Source organism: Austrofundulus limnaeus, unplaced genomic scaffold, assembly GCF_001266775.1.
Source record: "Austrofundulus limnaeus strain Quisiro unplaced genomic scaffold, Austrofundulus_limnaeus-1.0 Scaffold58, whole genome shotgun sequence".
In the NCBI taxonomy this organism is placed as follows: domain Eukaryota; kingdom Metazoa; phylum Chordata; class Actinopteri; order Cyprinodontiformes; family Rivulidae; genus Austrofundulus; species Austrofundulus limnaeus.
The window spans coordinates 399,502-416,440 of NW_013952460.1; the positions used below are offsets into that span (position 1 = coordinate 399,502).

Genomic DNA, 16,939 nt, shown 5'->3' on the forward strand with positions numbered 1-16,939 from the left:
CAGCAATTATGCTGAGTCAGGCTTGATTTTTAGTAATCTTTTTCTGTTGAATCAACAAATCAAATCAAATCAAATCAAATCAGTAATCCGGGTAGAAAAAAATCAAAAAAGAAAAAATAAGTAGGTCCTCTGGATGGGTTCTTCTTTAGTGAAACGTTTCGTCTCTCCTCCAAGAGACTTCTTCAATCTGTTGAGTTTCAGGTGAACTCAGCTCATAAACACTGCATGCCTCCACATGGTGGACAAACAGGTTAGTCTCATACAAAAGAGGGCCTTCGCCTAACAATAGGCTTGATTAGCTCTATTGTTCATAWAGGGTGATGTGCCCCATCACCTGACTTATTGGTTTGGATGCTTCGGCCGTGGTTCTTTGGTGTTTTGTTATGTATATGTAGTGAGTGCACGCAGGGTTCAACGTCCCCTTGTTTTTGTCTTTCTTTCCCCATTTGTATGTAATCATTACATACACATAACCAAACACCAAATAACCACAGCTGAAGCACCCAAACCAATAAGTCAGGTGATGGGGCACATGACCCTCTATGAACAATAGAGCTAATCAAGCCAATTGTTAGGCGATGGCCCTCTTTTGCATGTGACTAACCTGTTTTTCCATGTGGAAGCAGTGCTTATAAGGCTGAGTTCACCTGAAACTCATCAGACTGAAGAAGTCTCTTGGAGGAGAAATGAAACGTTTCACTAAAYAAGAACCCATCCAGAGGACCTACTTATTTTTTCTTTTGATTAAGCTATCACTATTTTTAAGACAGAGTTTTAGAAACAGGCCAGATTTTATGGTTGAAAATCTAAAATTCATTTTTATGGAGGAGGCACGTGTTGGTGTCCCTCCCCCTCCACCCCCGTCCAATCACACAGTGCCAGGTTCCTTGGTGGACGTGACTGGAAAAACTGGGACAAGCAGCAGTCAGACCTGTCACATCCAAAGTGTCAGACCCAGTAAACTCTGCAGCACAGTGACAGCCAGCAGCAAATACAGTGACACCTATCTCAACTGTAGTCTGCTATCAGCCTCAGCTTCCTGCTTCCTGTTGACACCAACGAATACAGCACACACCAAACATAAACACAATAATGGAAGGAGACGGGGGGTCTGCTTTAAGCACCAGGGGGACAGAATATCTGGAGTCCAGATGGGTTGAAAATAATGAGACCCCTCACAAGAGACTTGTCTCTTCAGCAGTCACAGTCACTGCTCCTTTATTCCACTCAGCGCACATCAAACACCTGGCAGCCCGCCCCTCATTATAATGGAGAGGAACAGTGAGACGCTTTTTAAAACCCCCATTTTCAAAAACCGCTGGGTAAAACCTAATTAAAACAATGGGRAATAATTTCCAATTTATTTCAAACTGGCTCATTTTAGAGGAAAAGCTGTCACAAAGGTGACATAAGATTGGAAAAAGTTTTAAAGAGATCAAATAAAATGAAATCAGAGTAAACATTTCTGAACTAATTAGGTTAATTGGCAACATGTCATTAACATGATTGGCTATTAAAAACAATCCCAGAAAGGCTGAATCTTTAATTGTGGAGGGGTTCTCCTCTCTATWAAACACTACATGTGGAAAAAGCTTAAACATTAAAAAGGAAGGTTTACAGATGAACAAAAATTTGATTTATTTCTTGAGAGAGAAATAGATCCCAAAAGACCAAAACAAAGAACTTGTCAAGGAGACTCATAAATCCAAGAAGTCAAATAAAAAAACAAGAACCGGGTTAAACTCGGGTCCTCTGAGGACTTTATCTGGAAAAACTCCAGAAATACTCATCAAAATAAAAMATATATATTACAGTCTATAACTCTGGGGCTTTGCCACTAGTATTCGGCTGTGGTTCCTTTACTGGGGTACGAGGTGAGAGTGAAAGAAGAGACAAATCGATTCTCTGTTGACAAAATCAATAAGCACTCTCCTCCAAGGAAAAACAGTGAGTGATGCTCTAAAATAACTTCAGGATCTACAGCTCCAGCCTCGCCTCGGAGCGGTGTGGTAATGGAGAGGACGCTGGATAGGCCTCGATCACACCTGAAACAAAGCATTTCCTTTAGAGACTTTACAAATTCAGCTAACTCGCACAGAGAAAAGTTCTGCCCTAACTTTGTGTCAAGAAGTGAGGAAAGATTTACGCTATTTTTGCCATCTATGAGAGCAGATTTGTAGGAAAATTAGGAAGCAAAACATAATTTAAAAGCTTTTACTGCTTGAATTTATGGCTTTACCTATTAAATATGAGCTCATTTATTTAAAAAATGATACGGCTTTGGATGATTTTTAAATAAAAAAAAAGACAGGAGACCTTTAGATCAAAATAGGCTGCAGAAACTACTTTCACTCTGCAAACACAACTTCAAACAGAAGCAAAGCAGAGGAGACAGCCTCCTAAAGGAAGTGTCAGAGAAGTGATAGGTCTCAAGCTGGCAAACAGAAGTGAAAAAGCAATCATGTCTCTTTGGAAACTGCAGAATGTTGATTTTATCTTATTTTTTACAAATYGAAGTTTCATCAGCAGGAATCTCTTCTGTAAATGTTCCTTTGCCGTCATCTTTCTTCGATGCTCAAACAGCCTGATGGAAAGCCATTTAAACTGTTACAGTGGAAATCAATGCTCAAACTCAGCCTTTATCTTATTCATCAAGCGCACGTCTTCCACTGAAAAGCACTTCTGTGTTCCTTAATTAACGGAACCTGAGTCCCAGAAAGCAATAAAAGCATTCCCTAATTAACTACATTGAGTGTCTTTCCTCGGGAGGGAAACGGAGCGAGAAAGTGAAAAATCGGGAGCAAGAGCYAGTCTTGCCAACACGCGCGCCGCACTCCAACTCCCGACACTTATCTCTTGTTCCAGCATGCAGCGGGGCATGGAAAATAGTTTCTGCTGGCTGAACTGTGCATGTTTGCTGTTGCTTAAGGATGAAATTGCTTTGCAGGTRTGGCTTCAGAGCGGGATGGAGGCAAAGCAGAAAACTAAACAATAAGACATCTACCCTGAGCTTGCTACAGTTATATTCACGTTTATTGTCCGGTGCTGAAAAAGTAAGGCAGGCAATCGTGRTTTTGAGGAAATAATCCTTTGATAGACCTCTGTAAGTGATTAACCTTGGAAGTTAACCCAATTCAAAATGGTTTCCACAGACAAATGTTACAAGAAAATACAAACTAGCTTTAAATCAATCTATTTTATTAGGGATGCACGATARATCGGCATTAACATCGGCATTGGGCCAATAAGTAAAACTGGGCTGATATTAACATCCAATATTGATTTCCCACTTTTTAACTTTGTTTTTCTGTTTTTGGAGGGGAAATGGTTGGTCGAGTGGTATCGGTTTGGTCACGATAGTGTTAGAGACGCTGRTCAGCCAGGAAGATCAAGTAAAGAGCCATGTCAGCAGTCTGGTCTTTTTTTTTACGTTATCAAAATAGGACAAGTTTATTTGTGCGTATATGTATATACATTTTTATGTGTGTTTGTGTAATATTGGTAAATATCGGTTATCAGCCACAACAGCAATAATAACATCGGATGAAATTTTCATATCAGTGCATCCCTAAATTTTACTGAGTAAAAATGTGATGTGAGTAATTTACAGCACTTATTCTGAGATTGACATGGAATTGTGCATAATGTTATCTTCAAGATTTGTCTAATTTAAGATAATCTTATAAGATCTATTTGATTAAAGCTATATCTAATTTTAAACAATGATCTTCTGCGATCAAATTCAAACCATTTTAGACAAGCTTTGGATGATATAAATATATATTCTGGGACTTTTAAACCAACCCTGTATAAAAATATAGTGTATATAGAGGTTGTGTAATGCTGAGTGTTCTATTTTCTAAATGAACTGTCTGAGCAGTTCTACAAATATTAATCCTACTAACATGTGGAAAAAAATATTATCTGCTCCAACATCTCAGCCCAAATGGGTTTGGAGATTTTTGTGATACAGTAGTTTAGTTTTCAGCGGAAAAAGATGAGTTTTTGAGCAGTGAAGAGAAGTCAAAGAGCTTCAAATGTCAACTTTCACTYGTTGACTTTTTTTAATCTGGAGAGAAAACACTTCAAAACACTATTTTTTTCAGGACATCATTATTCCTGAGTCATTGAGGGTTTTTGCTGATGCACACCAAAAAAGAAGCACTGAAAATAAAGAAAATAAAAAGTTCCTTAAAAGAAACACAAGCTGGAGACAGGAGTGAACTTATTTATAATGAGCAGCGGTGAAGTTTCTTATATTTAGCTCGGAAATGAAAGCCATCTTTCTGCTTGGTGTTCAGACTGGAGTCCTGGTTTTCATCCTGCCAGGCACACCTGGGCCCTCCTCCCCACTGGGAGATGGACCATGTTAGAGACATGGCTGCCCACAGTGGGAGAGTTTCTGCTGTTTTTCAATGACAGAGACAGTTCTGCTTTAAGACTTGTCATAAATGCCATCATCGCTGCTACAAAGCGGTGTAGGAACAGGAAAAAAAAACTAGGGCTGTGAAATTATTTGAGTTAACTGATTAATTTTAGTGCTGCATGGGCTAGATTAAAAACTTTAATCATGATTAAAATTTACAATCACTTTACTATGGCTGAATCTGTAGGTTTGTGTATTTCAATGCACTCAGTGCACGTCAGGTCAGGTTTGTAAATGAGAAGTGGTTCTCAAACAGCTTACCTGGATAAATAAAAGTTAAATAAATAATGTTAAAAAATTCTATGTGAAACACATTATGTACAGTTTTTTTTTCTTTTTGTCTTCTTATGGCTTATTTTATTTTATTCATTTATGTTTTGCTGACAACTGTGACATAGCATCTATCTGTCATTCCTCATGCAGTACTATAGTAGTAGTAGTATGTAGTAGTAATAACTCAAGTAACTTATTTTACCAATATGCAATAAAGTTTTATATTAAGTTTAAGATTAATTGTGATTAATCGTGATTAATTCACAGCTACCTTGGAATTAATAGATTAAAAATTTTAATCATTTGACAGCCCTAAAAAAACAACACAAAAATCATGGAAGCTGGCTGCTGTATGATCCTTTCACCCTGAAAAAAAGAACAGCTCCAATAAATTATTAACAGCCTGAAATTGAAATGAGATTCATGCTCATGATGAATGAATAAAACCTCTGATTTCAGCTGGATTTCTTTAATTATTTTCATATCATCCAGAATCATTTTATAGATTTAATGTTTGCTTTTTGTATTCAAATGAATGAAATGAATGAGTACAGACAGATGTTACACACTCACAAAGAACCAGAAAATAGAAGCATTTTAAACAGATTTAGATTTAGTAGTAAAATTATTTATAACTGAAAATGAAAGTCACTATGCAATAAATAAAAACGTGGCAGTAATCTGAGTTCTATGAGCTACACGCCAGAAACTATTAGGTTTTCTCTGCTGCACTTTGTGGATGAACACAACTTTTATTAGAGCTCTTCGCTCAGAGTGAGTCCAACAATTAAAAGGAGTTGTGTTTCATTTATTCTCTTACGTCCTACTGGTTACACGGAGCACTTTAAATCAGAGAGAAAGCTTTTTCTGTCCATGTAAATGTGTTTTATTGCATCTGGGTTATATCCACTTCCAGTGCACACTAATTCAGTGTGACAGGACCCTGTTGGTCAATTAACCTTGACATTATATCTTGTTATGCCGATGAGAGCAACACTCTGCTCATGGATTTTTTGCTGCTGTTGTTGTTTTTCCTGTCCCCACTGCAGCAGTGAGAATCAGCCAACAATTGTACTCAACGTTTCTCCTTCTTCCGCATTCATACTTTTTGGAATTACTGACGAGGCATAGGACGATTTGCTAAATATTTGTCGTATTTATTACAATGCTAATTTGCAGTTTTTAAAAGTCATAAACTCAAATGTGGGCCATCAAAGCTGAATTGTTCCATTGTAAGTGTGGGCAGATTTAACCTCACTCTCCATCTGCGTGAGTTTCTTTGGAATCTATTTTTATCCAGAGGGAGATTCAGGCTGAGCTAAAAATACCACATGGTTCCACACCTAATTTTTGCACAGATTGTCTCATTTCTGTAGGCACGAATCCCAATTTTATCCTTACTTCAGTAGTTAATATTCCCTTTATCATCACCTTGCACAAGTTTTTAAATAATCTTTGCTTGTTCGCAAGCACCACTGACGAATATTAAGTGTCAACAGTTTGTGTTCATTTAGCCCAACCAGGACTTACTAAAGTTGAGGTGGTTCATTATTTTTTATCAGTTTTAGTTTAACTTACTTAAATTCTAAGCAAAAGTGTGAGCTCACATGAGATACTTGGGTGTCACCTGGACAGAATAAGAAGAGCCCACTTTTCGGTGTTTTCATTTAAATCTATTCTACACATTCCAGGTGGAAAAGAAACACACGGCTCACTGGTCATTTAGTGGTAAACACTCAGAATTCAGTGAGACATAATGAAAATTCTGCCTATTTTCATGTAATGTAATTTTCCCACAAGTCAACTAGTTGCGGCTCWGTAAGATGCCATCTAAAATGCAATTTTGGCAAAAACTATTACTAAGCTCTTACTGAGCTGAAAGAGGGGAAGTGAAATGCATCCATATACATTCTCTTTTTTATATTAGTAAATACAAAACAATAATTTTAATACTTTAGTTCTGCATTTGGGATTGATAAAGACAAGTATAATTGATTTTAAAGTCTTGTTTAATTGTTTTCAACAACAGAGCAAATATTCCCATCCTGCTCTGCTCTCATCAAATGAAGACAAGTTGATAAAAACAACAAACGTCTTTAGTATAGTATTAGTATAACATCACAACATTTAATCCAGTTTAACAGAACAAAAACAGGTTGTTCTGCTGAAGATATTGGTGTCTAAATGGGCTTGGACTGATCTTTGATGTCTCACAGCAAACATTTTGGAAGTGAGGGCGCAGAGTTGTTGCCAGCAGGCAGGCAGGCAGAGACGAATAGCTCATCTGACCCCCCACCGTAATCCTCTTTAATAAACCCTGCTGTCGACTGGCTGTGAGCAGTCACAGTGTTAAATAAGCAGAGACACTTTCTAACACAAACATACCCTGTGTATTTTTACTTAACWCTGTCACAGGTTAAAACGGGAACGGATTTTAGACTTCTTGTTGGTTGAAATGATTTATTTTCAAAAAAAAAAAGTTTAATTTTTCTTCTTAGCTTTACTTTRTACTTGCCAGCCAGTAGTTTTGACAAATGCTTATGAAAATCATGACAGAAGWAATCCTTTTAAAAAGTGATATTTATTCGGCTGATGTTTGGCTTGTTGTGTCTTTGGAGGAGGAATCATCCAGTTCAAAGGCTTACCATCTGTTTCCAGCTTCCTGACTCTAAACACCAAAATGTCCTCAAGAAAGACACTGAAATGGACATTGTCCTGATTAATTATTTGGGGTATGAGGAGGTCTCTGTAAGAGACCAAAATGATGTTTGAATATTTGTTTGAATAAGTAAATGATGCTATTCTAAACCACAAAACTTTGACCAAAAAGAGAACATATTGGTGCAGCAGGGGTGAGGGTGTAGGGGGAGACATATTGTTTTATGACTTTTTCCCCTGTGAACCAAATACTGTATAATAAATGTAGTTGAACGTTGAGATGTATATAAACTTAACACAAAAAGACAGGAAATTTGTGTTTGGTAGATTATTCCTTTGCAATAAATCCTTTGAAAAGCCTGCTAATTTCCCTTTTAAATGGTGCCACATTTGTAAGGAACATGCAATTGTGGGATAAGCAGTGATACTGATAAGAAAAATGTTTGCTTATTTGGCTATTATTGATACTTGCTTTGAGCTTCTGGTACCCACAAGTGCAGCCAGTAAGATGTCAATTGTAATATTTAATCCCAAGAAGCATTGTTACAACAAAGAAATAATCAACTAAACAGTAATTTCCTCACTTTTTTATAGAAAACCTCACCAATTTTAGATAAAGCAAAAAAACGATTTTGCTACAATTTAAATAAAATTTCTGATGCAGGAGCTATCGGTCGACAGAAATTCCCAGCTCAGAAATATGGCTGACAGAAATTGAGCAGCAGTTTAGGGCTGTGTGTGTGACAGCTTTATGGCGCCACATTCAAAGCCTGTGGAGCTTAAATTGGGTTATAAGCCTGAAAGGAGATCTTCTGCAGCTGCAGAGGAGAGGAGGTGCACAGTGTGCAGCTTTTTCACTCACATATTCTTGTTAAATTTACTGCACGACTTTCCCCAGACAGTATCAATATTCCACAGAGTAAACAAGTCTTTTGGGCATTCATCATTCGCTTGGCAGCACCGCGGAGCAAAGTCCCTGCTTTTGATTGAGGGGATAAGGTGAAGGAAACAGTCCGAAGCAGGACCGGGCTTTGACACCTTGGATAATGGACAGGATTTTGCTGGGATGAGCTCCGAAGACTTATTTTTATCCAAAGTTATACTAAAGATTAGACAATTTACAAGAGATAAAGAAAAAAGAAATTGCCAGCTGAGGTTTAGACATGAAAATTTTGGTGAATTTGGGAAACTATTTGATCACAAATATACACAGAATTTTTATTATCTATTTTCAATGAATGCACCGAGTTAAATCTCGCAGTAACCATGAATATTATGTAAAAACAACCTGGTTTAGAGGAACCAGTTGACATAACTTGGTTAAGTAAATTCAACACTTCATTTTTTAGAGTTCATAAACAGCTCCTTTCATGGMTTCTGGTCATATTTAAATGTGTAGCGTGTAACAATTAATTAAATCTTAAAGTCAAGTAAAAGCTTCAACTTTATATATTTAATGTAATGAAACAAAAGTGGAAGTTACAATTTAAAATAAAGTAAATGTACTTCATTACTGTACACCTCCCTGCTCTATTATCTCTATGATGTCATTTGTGTCTTTAGTTAGGGAAAAACTGTTTTCTTCAACAGGASCCAATTTATGTGAGAATATTTCCTTCACACAAACTTTCATATTTAGGGTTCTACTGAATGCAAAAACCCTGAACTTGCATTGTTTTATGCTGAATGATGAAAAGACAACTATTTTCTCAAATTTCATGTTGAAAAGTACAGATTTGAAGTGAAAATGAAGTGACAAGAATCCTTCCAAATTTAGAGTGTACAATTTGCTAAATGACCTCCTTTTCCTGCACTCACATTATTTCTACCTGACCTTTTTTAGTACATATTTTCAAAAGTCAGACCACTTGTCTTACATAARTTTAACATTGTTTTTACATTCAGAAATTCTGGTTCTTTTCTGTCATTTTTAAAGGCAACAATTATTCATCCTTTGCTCAAGACACCTAATTTAGATCTCTTATCTTTGAGTAACTATTGACCAAGCTGGCTTCTCTATTTAATTTTTTTGGTTAAAGTAATTGCTCCACAATTGCTATCATTTATGACTGACAACAGTTTTTCTTATCACCTTTTACTCTGATTTAAGAGCTCTTCATAACGCAGAAGCCATGCTTTTTAAATTTAATAATGGCCTACTGCTGAGCAMCGACAGAAGGAATGACTCAGTTTTGGTTCTTCTAGATTTAAGTGCTGCTGATTGCAACGTTTAAAGTCACAGGRCAGAATTAAGGGCTCTGCTCTGAATTAATTTTGTTCATATTGCTGAAACAGAATCTTTAATATCTGTCAAAACAATGTCCTTAACAGCTCAGATGATTTGTGGTGTACCTCAAGGATCTGTCCTTGGCCATTATTTTTTTCTTTATTAACCTGCTTCTGGTTGTCTGGATTAGGCATAATGAGGATTATCTTTTCTATGCAGATGATGATCTACTGTACATGTTTATAAATTTTAGATTCCAGCAGCCTTGCCAATCTTATGATTTGTCTTATAGGGAGCAACATTCTAACCTCAATTTTGATGCTCAAGTAAAAAAAATACACTGTCCAACTAAAGACAATTTCAAAAATCAGGTCTTTTTTTCTATCTGCTGACTTAAACCAGTTATACACACTCGCATGACTACTACTAACAGAAACTGACACATTCAACTTTTATTTTATTGCATCAGTAACTTGAAACCTTGAAAGATGTTTCAAACAGAACAACAAGGGAAAAAAAACTCTGTGACAAAACAAAATTCTTAAAGTCGACTCAAAAGAAACAAAAGATGAAAATCTGTTTAAATTGAACACTTGACTGAAAACTGAACACTTGACTGACATCATCAAAAGTCAAGGTTGATGATGACTGCTTCTGAATCCCAAACAAAAGTTAATGCACAAACACCGCTGAGTCATGTCTGAGTCATGGTTACAACTAGGATCATGATGAATGACTGTTGTTGGATTCATTATATACTGAGTGTAGCATTACAAAGACATTCTGTGTTTATACAACTATCAAAAATCTGTGTAAGTGACTCATGGCTACTTTTGAATATTGAATGTACTTGTTTTTAGGCTGGTCACTCTAAAGAGGGTTGCTATACAAGTTGGGAAAGTTGAGATGCTTACATCGTTTCATATCTGACTATATATCAACAATCACATATTACTCAACAAGGTATCAATGTTAATCAGTTGGAAATAAGTTTAAAGGGATTTAAAGTGACAGAAAGCAGCTTAGTGCAACCTACTACTACTTTTTGCAAAGCGCTTGCTTTTTACTGAGTTACTTGAAGTATATTTGGGTAAGGATTTGGGTACTTCTGGCAAAATGTTTTGCTTCTGTAAATAACTGTTTAGACAAAAAGCAGCCGCTCACTTGATCTAAGCACAACTCACAATCAACATCATCACAATCAACTAAAGGTTTTGCAGCAGATTTACATACTTTTTTTACATACGTTTGAGAGATGAACTTTCAGTAATAATGGCAAAGAAAACATTGTTTTACTTTTATGTGCTACAATAAGTGACGTTAGTCATTTTACTAAAAACTAAAAAAAAAAAGACTTATGAGTGACTTATTTCTTATGTTGACCAATTCAAGGATTAAACTCCTAATCTGTCTCAATGCCAGAATGAATAAAAAAAACAACAACACTCACACGGAATTTTGTTCAGCTCATTCATGAACTTGTTCTTCAGCTCGGAAAAGGCTTCCTCTTTCTCACCCTTGCCTGGTCCAGCCATGCTTGTGGTGTTGGAGCCCGCCGTGGACGAGAAGGCAGTGGTGGGTGCGGGGGCCGCTGCCGCCAGTGCTTCCCTTCTGCCATCACTCATGGTGGTGGTGCTGGGCAGCCAGGCAGTTGTTGGACAAGTAGGAGGGGGGAAAAAAAAGAACAAAACAAAAAAGAATTAAAAACCCAGGTGAAGCAGACAGAGTTAGATTTATTTGTGTGTTTTCAGCCCCTGTGACAGATGCATGTCCGAGGCAGAGAGCTTGCCTCGTCTGATGACTGAGCTGACGAGGACTGTGTGAGCAGCTGCTGGCTCAGCCTGAGTAAACATCAGCTGAGGTCCAGAGTAAATTGGCCAGCACTCTGAATTCAAAACAAAGCTGCTAACTCACCGACAAAACTCAATATTAACATCACTGAACAGCAATAAAGTGATTATTACTGCCATACAACATGAGCCATGCACCACAGGCTTAATTATTCTGTGCTTTCACAAATAACAGAATGTTGCAGGACGCCACACAAAACCCTTCGTGCACACACCAGGTGTGTTTACATTCAGGTCTGGCTGCAAAGGAAACAATGTGACCCATATGTTAACTAATGTTTGTTTTTTATTTTCCTTTCGAGTGTGTGCGAGTCCTCACGCAGGTCTGTTTGAGCTCTGTTGTGCCTGGTTTGTGTTTTACAGGTAATCACAACATTCATTGTGGAACAGAAAGTTTCCACACACCTGCAGGGTAATAACAGATGGTTTAATACGGCACAACTGAAAGTTCTATAGCCCAAGACCATACTTGACCAGATCAGAAAGACAGCCAATCAAAGAGAACGTGTTCACACCTGACAAAGAACGCTGAAACAGAAACACAGAGACGAGGCGCAGCTGAAAGTGCTGCAGCTGTTTAGATCTGAAAGTTGCAAGAACAGAAAAAAAAACATGTTCAAGTCTCACATTAAAACACTCACATTTCTTTCCTGTCTCTACAGAATGTCTAATTGACAACTAGATTTAGACATGTGCAAAGCTTTTGTTTTAGACCAGSTTTAAATTGGTTTTAGACCAAAAAACATTAAATCAGGGTTATTCAACTGCTGGCCAGTAACTTCCATCTGGCCCYCCAATGAGCCCGCTCCCCTATAAAAAATATTAATGAATTTGTTTTACTTAATTGAGTATAAAATGTATTTTAGATTAATGGTAACTTTTTAAATAAAAGAAATAATGCCAAAAATAATAAAAATACAAGGTAAGACATCATAATAATTGTTCTTTAGTGCAGTGTTGCATTTACTATTATCAGGTAACCACTCCCAGATGTATGGCACCCCGAGCAGTTTTGATTAACTGTGGCCATTTAAGCAGTTTAGTTGAATAGCCCTGTTCTACGTTATTTTGACTTTTCAGACCTCAAAATACACACAGGGTTTGGATTTGTGTGCTGAGAAACTAACAATCACAATAAGAAAGAAATGTTCAGCAACTGAAGCAGAAACATTCTGCATAAATGTTAATGGTTGAAATAATTGCTACATGTTTGGGCCTATACTGCACTCAAACCATCACATCTCCAACTAAACTAATACATTTTTCTTCAAATATCAAAAAATCAAATTAAAAGTGAAATAATTTAAAGGGTATAAATGGAACATGGCAGTTGCTGCATCACCACAACCACTTTGTAACTGCAGARGTGAACTTTTTATTGTGTACCCTTTGCTGTGCAGGATGTAATTTGCTCTGTCACTATAGCAATTCAAGAGGATAATGGCCTGCTAAAGGAAACCAGTACACACTGAAGATTGATGACCTAATTTACTTTGCTGCCACAGTCTGTGCTCACTAAACTCACATTTTCCCCATTTATTTCATTATTACAAAGGAAAAACATGACACTGGCTGTGATTCAAAGACAGCTAAACAATTTTGTTTCGTTCCGTTATTTGGAAATCTTAATCTAACCTCCCGAACTGACAAAAAAAAAATGTTTTATTTTTAAGATTCAAAAAGCTGAAAATAACAGGTTATTGCTTATATTTTTAATAATCCTTAAAAAAGTGAAAAGCGACACTTCAGAGAGATGAAGTTGCATTTTTTTTTCATGAAATGAACAATATTAGGCTAAATAAAAGCACAGCAAGGCAGTTTCAACTTTAATTGTTGTACGGTACTGACATTTTATAACTTGAAAGCTAAAGTGGACACCTAATTTGGGCAAATGTGTGCTGCCATTTTCTATAATCTTGAAAAACTATTAGAAAGAGTCGTATTTTTACAGCTGCCACTGTCTCTATACAACTGACAAAGCTAGCACCACAGACAGCAGCTGTTTGATCTCTACATCAAACACACTAATTTAAAGCTGAATAATAGTCCATGATAAGCAATTACTTGATCAAAAATGTAATTGTAGTAGTCAAATAAATAAAAGGGGAAAAAAAGACTTTCCAAGGACAATTTCAACAACTGTTTTAAAGTAAACCCCCGCAAACATAAAACACACATTTGGTGAGTCTTCAGCACTAAATCTCACAAAGTTATTATCTAAATTGATCTGTTGTTAGTTTAACCACAAAAGAACTCAGAACATTTGCTCCGACTGAAAGAAAAACATGTTTTTTCATGAATAACAAATAGGTCATAACGGAGCAGAATTTGATGACATGTCTGTCAGCACATTGAAAGTTCAAACAAAGTGGATCAAAGTTAATCTTATTCCTAGTAAACACAAGATTAAAGCATCATTTTTATCCTCCTATGTCACCATGTGAWAATTTATTTATAAGGTTCAAATAAAAACATAAATCTACAAATTTAGACTGATGTGTACCTGCAGGATAGCTAAAGCCTGTAAAAAAGGTCTGAAAACTTAATTATCTGCACAAGTAATATAACCGAGCAGTAATTTATTGTAGAGTACCAAACRTTTTCTTTTGCCAATTAATTTTGTTAAGGATTCTGAAATCTTTGCAGGTACATATCTTGAAATCTAATGATAGGTCTGCTAATTAGGGCTGTTTGTAAGAATTTGGTGATGATACATGTCACAATACAGTGGTCACGATACATTGTGATATATCAAGATTTATTGCGATACTGTAGGCAAGGTGATATATTTCCATTTTTATGTAATCAAGAACATTGAACAACAGAGAACTGTATTTGTATTTCCCATTTCTTCTCACATCCATTCATTCTGCCTTATTTAAAACTTGATATGTTGCTATTGAGAACCGATGCAGGAAATTAAATATTGCGCTATTTCAGTGTATCAATATTTTCTACACTCCTACTCCTAATAAGTTTAGTTTCCTACAATATTTACGCAGCTGACTATATATATAATTTTTTGTTTAAATTATTTTTTGCAGTTCTTCTTTTGATCTGTGCTGCAGTTTAACGTCTGTTAATAGCCATAGTYGTAAATATGATCATTTTGCAAACATTATGAATCTAAAACTTGAAAATTCAAGACATAATTTAGTTGATGTGTGCAAAACTATTCAGCCACATTAAAACACGTGTTTAAATCTACTGGTTTGATTCAACAAAGTTTGGCTTGGCGCTGAATGTGAACACAAGCGAATGCAGTGCCAACACAAGGTGGTGATCACAATCATTGAAGCTGCTTCTCAACTCTGAGAAAGCTTCAAGCCATCGCAATCTCCAGCTGTGATTTTAACACTAGGCTAACACTCCTTTCACAGCAGGTTTCACCATAATCACCAGATATTTTTACAATATGTTGTGTTGAAGGCAAGTGCAAAAATTAAAAAAGAAAAAGAAAAAAAATGCGTTAAATAAAACATAACCTGTGATCAAAGACYACGATCCAACAAAAGCAATCCAATTTCAGGTAATGAGCTTCAAGCAGCCATCTTTTACCTTGGGCCACTCAACCTCCCTCAAAAACCTACGCATGTCCATGTCAGCTCAACCTCCCTTTGGTCTCCCTTTGAAACTGTTGCAAGGTTAGTGTGGGGGCTGATCTATTGAGAGGCTCGCTTGGCAGTGACAGAGATACTTTAACACAGGCGAGGACTTTCAGTGAGCACAATGATGCTCGGCAAAGTGCATGTGGGAGGCTTCTTTTAAAGAAAAAAAAGAAAAAGAATTGATCATCTTCTGTGTGATGTGCGTAAACATGGAGAGATGGAGTGAGCTTTTACCAAGTAAGCCTGTTTCTGATGTAGGAGAAATTAACATTTCTTCTTCTACTATGTATATCTACAGTATGTGTCTAATGCAAAGGGAGCTCCATTTTAAAAAGACAGTAAATTGGATTTGTCAAACAGTAATTTCAACATTTTTAAAGCAAATTAGAGTCTTCAAATGAAATTCAGACAGCAGAACTGTATAAGACCAAGCAGCTATTAGACTGAACATCTCTGTCATCTCTGCTAATGTGTGGAAATTTGGGGTAACAATTCTAAAACATTACATTCACTTTTTTATTCTCCAGAAAAAAAATCAGTTTGTACCATTCACAATGCATTACATGGATCTTTATACAATTTATTCTTATAGCTCAAAATACTGAAATTTCCAGATCTGGTAAAATTCCAAACACTTCAAAGTTTGTACAGAGTCAAACAAAATTTGCCTCAAAATATTCAGAATTATATCTGTTTTTTGTAAAGGAAGTTACAATTCAAGGGGTTCAAAATTGTAAATGTGTCTATTATTCTATTAGTGGTTGTATTAATAAGGAATTTGATTAGTAAAAAATGATAATGGTGAAGAGGTGGGATTAAATAGAGCAGGGGTGCCCAACCAGTCGCTCGRGGGTGACTGGTCGCCTGCGAGCTCGTTCCCAGGTGCCCGCGAAGCGCAACTTGCTCTAACAGCTGACGAGAGCTGTTGTCAGCTGTTAGAGCAAAGTTGAGCTCCGGTCGGGAGCTCGCTGAGCTTCATTCTAACTCCGGCAGAAGCGGTGGAGGTGGGAGGAGGAGAGCGGAGGGAGCGCGTTCAGGAATGTAAACTCCTCCCGCCTCCCACCTCCACCACTTTGCATGTGAATCGGCAGCTCCTGCCACTCAAAACGCGTTCGGTGTGAACGTACCATAAAACTSCACAGCATCGATTTTCACACCAGATGTAAGGCTAATGTAGCCCCCCCCGCCTAACACAAAAAAGGTCTTTCAGCGATGACTAAGTTATGAAAGAATCGTTTGATGCTGCAGACGTGCTTTTCCGTGATTTTAAAAATAAAAGTGAGATTGTGGCAGCTATAAAGACCTTGTCCAGGATGGTTGACACTGTGTCCAAATCGTGTCCGTGTTTCTGCTGGATTGCTCTGGTGTTGAAAATGAGGTTTTGACTCCGCAAAATGACATTGGGATCAAATCCTGAGCAACAAGTCGCATGGATGGAGAGTTCTGCAGTCTGCTGTCAGAGGAAACGTATCCTAACATCAAAAGAGGTGCTTTGAACTTGACAGAACTTTTTGGATRGACCTGTATGAGTCAGCTTTCTCTCACATGAAAATCATCAAATCCAAGAAATGATCCACAATAACTGATCATCTGGAAACCTACCTGCGCCTCAACCACCTCATACTGCCCGCCCTGGTTCCTCCTCTCAGTGTCAGAAGTCCCAGTAAGGTAGAGACATTTATTTTTATATAGCCTACATAAAAGGTTTTCTCCTCTAGATTTGTCACATTGTGTCTGTATGTTGTTTTTTTATATTTTTTATTTTACTTGTTTTATTACATTTTAGACCAGACTGACTGGCACCTTTGTATTTGTTATTTATGCATTTATTTTGCAGTTTGGGTGTGCCCTTGTTTTCTGTACCTAATGCGTGTGTGTGTGTGTGTGTGTGTGTGTG

The 16,939-nt window shown here is 36.9% G+C and overlaps 1 protein-coding gene across 5 annotated transcripts in view; it reads right to left on the bottom strand.

The window, feature by feature from the left end:
- syt1a (synaptotagmin Ia) overlaps nucleotides 1-16,939 on the bottom strand; it is a 175,463-nt gene that overhangs the window by 42,167 nt on the left and 116,357 nt on the right. For 4 of the 5 annotated variants that reach the window (XM_014009437.1, XM_014009440.1, XM_014009438.1 and 1 more), the window contains one exon: nucleotides 11,035-11,219. In XM_014009437.1, coding sequence (XP_013864891.1) covers nucleotides 11,035-11,209 — 175 coding nt within the window. In that variant the 5' untranslated portion in view covers nucleotides 11,210-11,219. The remainder of the gene's footprint in view (nucleotides 1-11,034; nucleotides 11,220-16,939) is intronic. The other variant, XM_014009441.1, reaches the window with a different exon arrangement.